The sequence below is a fragment of the Triticum aestivum genome, chromosome 5A (assembly GCF_018294505.1).
Source record: "Triticum aestivum cultivar Chinese Spring chromosome 5A, IWGSC CS RefSeq v2.1, whole genome shotgun sequence".
NCBI lineage: Eukaryota > Viridiplantae > Streptophyta > Magnoliopsida > Poales > Poaceae > Triticum > Triticum aestivum.
The window spans coordinates 561641935-561649628 of NC_057806.1; the positions used below are offsets into that span (position 1 = coordinate 561641935).

The following is a 7694-nucleotide window of genomic DNA, read 5'->3' on the forward strand; positions in this document are numbered from 1 at the left end:
TGGAGAAAGGTTATGGATCGCGAAGCTTGTACGCATTCGTTAGCTGCCTGGGAGCTAGTATGTCGACCGAAGCAGAAAGGGGGGCTGGGGATTTAAAACATCAAAGTGCAAAATTAAGCTCTTCTTCTGAAGTTTATTCATAAATTCACACATAAGGCTGATGTCTTGGGTCATGTTGTGGTTTAAATATTATGATCAGACCCCGCATGCATTGCATCCCTGCAACTCCTTTTGGTGGAAAAATGTGTTCTCCTGGACATCTACAGGGGGATCGCCACATGTATTCCTGGCTCTGGTGAAACCATTCTGCTCTAGAAAGATGCCTTGGATAGTGGGGTGATTTTGCAGGATAGTATACCATATTTGTTCTCCTTCTCCACCAATGAGGATGTTTCTCTGGCTCAATTTCTAGAAACTGATAAGTTTGATTTTTTTCAGAATTTCAGACTCAAGGGAGCTCGGCCTCCAAAACACCCTAAGCCATAAGTAAACAGCTGACAACACTAGAATGTACAACTACACAAACACATGAGGTGCTTCTAAGACAAAAGATGAACCTGAATTTCGTGTCAGAAACTGACCAACTGGAACTGTAGTTGTATTTTCAAAATTATATCAGCTTTCGCAATCTAACTGTCTTTTAGTGTCCTCCGTGGAATGGGAAAGCAAGGCAAAATGTTCAGGGAGCCCAATATTAACATTTCACAAAGATGAACAAAACTCGTGCACCGAGAACAATCCTTTCACACTTCAGGAAGTGGAGACTAGCAAACACAAACTTCATTGTTGATCTCTAGATTTAGACGATTTGCGGACCTTATCACAGGCAGCCACCAGACTAAGTCGTTTTTTGAATATAACCAGCTTGAAGATGGATTGTTGGTTATTATTACCTCCTCAAATGTTTATGGCTCATTTCTGAAGGTCAATTTGTTCTCAAACTCACAACATTGTCTCCTCGTATCATTCATCTCCATAACTCTGAACATATGTATGAGGATGAAAAAAATGACCTGCTAATAAGCCTGCAGCTCCTTAGCTTACTTCTCGACGAACGATTCGACTGTCTTCAGCCACTGGAGCATCTCCATCTTCTCCTTGTTCGCAACGTAGTCGTGCAAGAACTCCGCAAGCTCGGCATCCACCTCCCTCTCCTGCAGGAACTTCTTCACCGCCTCCCTCTCCGCAGGCTCCAGCTTCCTGCGGCTCGAGATCAGTGACAGCGAAAAAAATTCAGAAAGCACAGAAACCAGAGTACACAGCCAAAATGGACTGAACAAAACTAGACCGTACGTGAAGTCGCGGGCACCGCGGTCGTCGGTGGCGGCGCCGGTGCCCCTGAGGGTGAGCACGTGGCGGACGGCGAGTTGGTCGGGCCAGGCGGAGCAGATGAATCCCAGTACGCGGTCGGCGCGGGCCACCTCGACGATGAGGCTGAGGTGGAGGCGCGGCCCTTGCTCGAGCGCCTCGACCCGGTTGAAGAGGGACGCGTCGGGGGGCAGCTCCGCGACGCCGTCGAACAAGGTGGCGTCGATCTTGATGGCCTCCTCCCCGGCCCCGGCGCCTCGGCGGGCGGCGCGGAGGCGCACCCACTGCTCCCCCGGGCGGTCCTCCACGGCGAAGGATTTGAAGCCCGTCGGCGGCTGCGAGGGGACGGCGGGCGAATCAGACGGGGAGATCACGTGCGGTAGAAAAGGGCGAGGAGTGAGGGGGAGAGGGGCGGTACCTGGTGGGGAGGGCGGCGGTCGGCGACGTAGGAGATCTCGGAGCTCAGGAGGCGGAGCAGGCGTTCGTCGAGCGGGGAGCGCAGCGACGCGAGGGAGGAGGCGGCGGCGGAGGAGAATGACGGGACCAGCCTGGGCGCCGTGGGGGCGGCCGGCGAGAGGAGAGAGGGGAGCGCGCCGCGGTGGCGGAGGAGGGCGCGCGCCATGTGCTCGACTCTTTGCCTGGACGACAGGAGCGCACCGGGGAATGGATGCGATCGGCGCTAGGAAATGGGCCAGGCCCTGACGCATTTGGCGCGTCAGCAGGCCCCCAGATTGTTATTCTAGCCCAGCTGTGGTTTCACCCCCACACGGGTCTAAAAGAATATATTCATTCTAATCATATGAGGACTAATAAAATTAAAAATATTCTCCCTCTGTTTTTATTTACTTTGCATATTAGCTTTGAATGAAGTCAAATTTTAGAAAGTTTGACCAAGTTTGTAGAAAACAAAATAAACATTTACAGTAAAAAAATTATATGATGTGAAAATATATGCAATGATGAATCCAATGGTATTGATTTGGCGGTGTATATGTTAATACATTTTTCTACAAACTTGTTAAAAGTATATAAAATTTGACTTTAGACAAACCTAATATGCCGAGTAAATAAAAACGTAGGAAGTATATGATTTGCTGAATTAATTATTGAGGTGGGTCTTTGACTATGCATGTTGGCATGCTCGTCGTGTTTTTTTTCATGCATGCTTGCATGTTGAGGTGGCATGCATGCATATTGAGAGAAATAGATTAATGGGGTTCATTATTTAGTTATATATTTGCCTAAAAAACTATTTAGTTATATATATCCTACAACTAAAATAAAATCAAAATCAACAAATTATATAAATTACAGTTTCAAAGTCTCATATTTTTAATCAAAATACTAATGTTCATTTAACTAAGTCTGGCCGAAATAATTGCAGGCAATTCTTTAGCAACACATGGAATATAATTTCTAGTGTATATCTTTTTTTGTTAGATTTATACACACTGGTAACCTTCTACAGTTCTGTAGATATTCTAAGACTAGTACAAACATGGGCACTTATAAAATGCATATAATACATTCAGATACCTAAGTTATTTTTAGAACAATATGGTAGCTTTTTATCCGCTTAAAATTACATTGAAATCCATCGTAAAATAATTTGAACAATGCAAACCGAATTACTAAAATGTAATAATTTACCAAAAACTATTTTTCCTACTTAGCATAATTTTTTTGTAACAATAAATATTAGAATTGTATGACATATCTCTATCTCAACATACATAAGTGTGGTTATTGTTATACTATTAGTTGTGTTAATTATTTCACAAAACAAAGATTTAAGATAATTTTTCAGATGGTGAATCTAAAATAGACCACATACATTTAGTGGTAAGAGTTAGTTTTGGGAAATAAAAAGATTAATATAAAGAGGTTACAACGGTTGTTTTTAACTAATTTATGCCATAAAAATAGTTGTATTGCCTAGACGTATAGAGAAGGGAGAAAAAAGCATGGAGCCAGATCAATCTCCTATCCTCGCGCTGATAATACTCCTTTATGAAAAAAAACCCGGATGTAATCATTGGTTTCCTAAATGGCAGCAACCTTCGAGAGACCACTATAGAGTTGTCATTATTTACATGAGAGTGAACACCTTGCACGCAGCGGTAGCTAATCGTAGTTATTTAGTCGGTCGTGCACCGCGAGGTGATCCGTGCAATAGAATTTGCCAAAAAGAGAAAAGTGGACATATATCGCTTGATAGCAGCAAATACAATGCACACGTCGGTCTGGTGGACTCGGCTACGATACTATTTTGACGCGCAAAGGGACCTGTCATGCAGTGTGGGTAATGCGTTTTAATTCGATGCGGCAGGGCGTGGTTGAGGATTGAGTTTATTATTTCGATGGCGGTGTATGTGTTTTTTGACCGAGTGGGCATTGCCAATTATGCCTCTGCACACCTGAATGTAAAAAAAAAATCGTCGATGGGTGGTACACGTAGTACATAATAGCCCGAATAATTAGAGCAGATAATTGAAGATTAGTTGTCAACACGATTACAATAGTTCTACTGCACCAAGTGTGCACACAGACCTGCTAATTGCACAACCTATAATTTCAGTTATAATTTTTTTTCTCCATCAAGCTCTTTGGCGTCGTCATGGGTGGTACACCCTCTACGTTCCGTACTCTCACTTGCGCACGTACAGTGCTCTTGCAGCAGCGTGTCAGCTCGTCCGACAGTGTGCGGTCCTTCGAATACAACAACACGGTGCATATTGCTCTCCAACGAATCGCGACGTAGTGCGCGCCATCGATGCGCTGCGTGCAGATGCGACTGCGTGTAGCGATGCACTTCTCCTGTTTTCTGCCAAGAAACATGCAAACCGTAGTAGAAAGATTCAGCAGAAAAACTATTTACTAATAACAACTTTAAAAATAAAACACACACTTGTTAGCAAGACACAAGCAAGACACAAAAGAAAAAGTTGTTCCGGGATTGCAACAGGTAAGCCTCCATCACAAGGTCGCAACACAAACGCAAACGCAAACACGACTAGTCCTTGCGGTCAATCGGATTCGGATCTTGGGGTGTGTAGATGGCGTGTTTGTATATTGCGCTCACGTTGTCACATGTATTGGTTGCAGGACATAGCACATCTACATGGGTTCAACCTATTGATATCAGTTTTGGACCAAATTTACTTACGAAGGCCCAATCGTTTATATTGTACCTAATTAAATAAAGAGGAGGGCATGAAAAAACAAAACATGATATGGCCACTCTCGCTCCACACACTGAATCTGAATGCCACACATTTCAAATGAGAAAGACAACATGAGGACTTTACAGGAGGTCAATTCGTCAATCGTTTTTTTTTAAACTCAATTTTTCAATCTTGGCTAAGTAGGAGTCTCTCCTGTGTAATTATCGTGTGAGTTCCCTTGTCTTGTGACGACGAGACACCCCATCACCACAGCGACAGCTGCTCCGGCAACGACGATCCACACCAGAGCAGTGCGGAGACGGGTCCCTCGGTTAAGCACAGCAACTCGGATCTGCACGATGCTCGTGCCAACAGAGAAGGTGACGGTGAGCAGGGCGACGACCTCCACCGCAGTGAAGGCGATGACGATGTCATCGACCGGCGAATGGTCAGACAGGGGCCTTACAATGGCTTCGATCCACAGGGAGTGGCCGAACAAGAGGTTGGCAACAGTGATCACGAAGCGAATGTGAATGTCCATGGCCAATTATGCTTGCACAGATGATGGGGGTCGATATATAAAAGCTCAGTTAGTCGCCGGACCAGGAAAGAACAAACGCAAACCGCCGAACCTGCATCTGCATCGATCACTACACTTCCGCCGTCGTTGCCTCCGCTTTCTGTCCGCTTGTGCGTACACCACCGGTGTGGTCGCCAGCCTGCAACCAACAATACGAGCTTGCCGACCCAGCGTGTATACAGTTTAAAATTCGCTTTGGAATCCACAAGCAGGAGTAATATAGAACCGTTACTCACAGCAATTCACAAGTCAACTGCTACCGAAGCCAGACTGCTCTCGTTTATCGTGTTAGCGTTTTTTGTCCCTGTTTTGTACTGCTTTTTTTTTCTTTCTCTGGACGATCATTGTTGACCTGTTGTTTGTATGTTTTGTGCACCTTTTGACTTTCTGCTTCCGCTGTTGCATCTGTGGTGGCAGGTTCGCGAGAGCCTTAAACGCGCGTGAGTTGTGCTGGTGCTATGGGCGCGTTGGAGGGGAGAAGTTAGGGCATGCACAATGGTTGATAGGATGGTCTTATCTTAAATCTTGCATGTAATTTGGAGATGACAAAAAAGTAAGTCTGTAATGAGTTATATCTTAGCCTTATCTTCAATAACTTGTCATTCCTTAAAATATGATGAGACAAATTGTGCTAAGAGATCATCTATTATCTTCTCTTAAGGGCATGTACAATGGTTAATAAGATAGTCTTATCTTAAGTCTTGCATGTAATTTAGAGATGATAAAGAAAAATGTCTATAATGGGTCATCTTTTAGCCTTATCTTCAATAACTAGTAAATTCCTAAAAATATGGTGAGACATATTGTGCTAAGAGATCATCTCTTGTCTTCTCTTAAATAAAAAAAGACAAACCTTTTCTTATGAGTTCTCTCTCCTCCACCTTATCATTTATCCTACGTGGCAGTGCTAAGATAGCACCGTTGTACATGCCCTCAAGAGAAGACAAGCCTTTTCTTATGAGTTATCTCTCCTCCACCTCATCATTTGTCCTACGTGGCACTTCTAAGATAGCACCATTGTACATGCCCTAACACACCAAGCCGGAGAACCGGCGGGACAAACGTAGAGCCGAACACAGCCAAATTGTCATCGGACAATGTCATCATGTAGGCCTTCAACAGGGCCGGTCCTGAGATTTTGGAGGCCTGGGGCGAGACCAAAACTTGGGGCCTTTAATGTAGACATCATAACAATAAAAATTAATATGCATACGTATGAAATATTACCAATAACATTTAAATGCATCCAAAATTAGTATATATATCGAATAATTTATACATATTACCTACAAATGTCCTAATCCATCATATGCTCAGGATATCTGATTCCTGCTAATGGTAGATTGAAGATCTTATAGTAGAAGCAAAAAACTTTGTCGACATTTTTGGAATAAACTCCTACTAACTAGACTTGAATATCTTACAACAGAAGCAAAAAGCTTTGTCAACATCTTTTGAATAAATGATTCATTTTTTTATCATGTTCCTCCCCACTGCTTAATTTCCTATGATAATGAGCATATGAAAAACGTCTTTCTGCATCGTCTAGATGGTATGCCATTTTTTGTCTTCTCTCTTAGACACTTTCTCAACTAAGATGTATGTTGTTTTTTATCAAGATGATCCCAAATTTTTCTTCATAAATATCAGTAGTATAAACTGGTCGTTCATGATCACTAGCTGACTGTGCATGTACATCCAATGAACCTACATGCTCAGAGCCACTTACGTTGTTGTTGTTGTTGTTGTTGTTGTTGTTGTTGTTGTTGGTGGTGGTGGTGGTGGTGGTGGTGTTGTTGATATTTTCTTCTCGCTGATCAAATTCCGATTTGCCATTAGTTTGTTGCCCCTCCTCTATGGCAACTATGCAAACTCTCTTAGAAAAAATCTTGCAAAAAAGAACTCTCTTAGAAAAAAATATGAATATTTTTGCACTGTGATTGTACTAATTCATCCACAGCTTTCTTACTTTTCCTTTCATTGCTACCAGATTGATACTTTCCTACGGGTGACAGGATAAGACGCAATGCTGAAAATAAAGAAAATTTGCATCAATTGACAAATGTTGAACAATGCTGATGTGCCAGCTATTCATCTAGGAGACTAGGAACCTCAATATGTAGAAGATATACCTCGGATGGTCGAATCGTTGATGGACGGATGGAGAGCAAAGCAGGGTCCGACGGCCCCTAGGAAGGCAGGGAATTGAAATCCGCGGTTGATCTATAAAATTGATTTAGAAGAAAATGGAAAAGGAGTGCGGAACTCGCAGTCGCGAAGAGATGAAGCATCGACGCCGGCTGAGAAATTGGGAATCGCTGCGTGATGGAATAGGAAGGGATCAATCAGTTTCTTTTTTTTAGACATGCACGTACTAACTTATACTCCCTTCGTTTCTAAATATTTGTCTTTTTAGAGATTTCAAATGGACTATCACATACGGATGTATATAGACATATTTAGAAGTTTAGATTCACTCATTTTGCTCCGTATGTAGTCACTTGTTGAAATCTCTAGAAAGACGAATATTTAAAAAAAGAGGGAGTAGAAACGAATCAAGAAAGGATCAACATGTTCCTTTTTTTTCGACGTGCACGTAGGAAAGAACGAATCGATCGTTGGCTCCCTTTCGCTAGGAGTAG

The 7694-nt window shown here is 43.0% G+C and overlaps 1 protein-coding gene across 1 annotated transcript; it reads right to left on the reverse strand.

Moving 5' to 3' along the window:
* Positions 1-678: 678 nt before the first annotated feature.
* Positions 679-2024, reverse strand: LOC123104787 (uncharacterized protein At2g39795, mitochondrial). Its single transcript, XM_044526680.1, has 3 exons — positions 1727-2024; positions 1294-1643; positions 679-1200 (listed from the first exon to the last, which is right to left on the reverse strand). Exons 1-3 carry the CDS (start codon positions 1928-1930, stop codon positions 1041-1043), a joined length of 714 nt encoding a protein of 237 aa, XP_044382615.1. The 5' UTR covers positions 1931-2024; the 3' UTR covers positions 679-1040.
* Positions 2025-7694: the final 5670 nt, after the last annotated feature.

What these genes read in the sequence shown, in the direction of transcription:
- LOC123104787 (XM_044526680.1), bottom strand. Translation starts at nt 1,930, where the DNA reads ATGGCGCGCGCCCTCCTCCGCCACCGCGGCGCGCTCCCCTCTCTCCTC. An exon ending in ACCGCCGCCCTCCCCACCAG is followed by an intron (nt 1,644 to 1,726) that starts GTACCGCCCCTC and finishes GTCCCCTCGCAG; the next exon opens with CCGCCGACGGGCTTCAAATC. An exon ending in CGCGGTGCCCGCGACTTCAC is followed by an intron (nt 1,201 to 1,293) that starts GTACGGTCTAGT and finishes CTCGAGCCGCAG; the next exon opens with GAAGCTGGAGCCTGCGGAGA.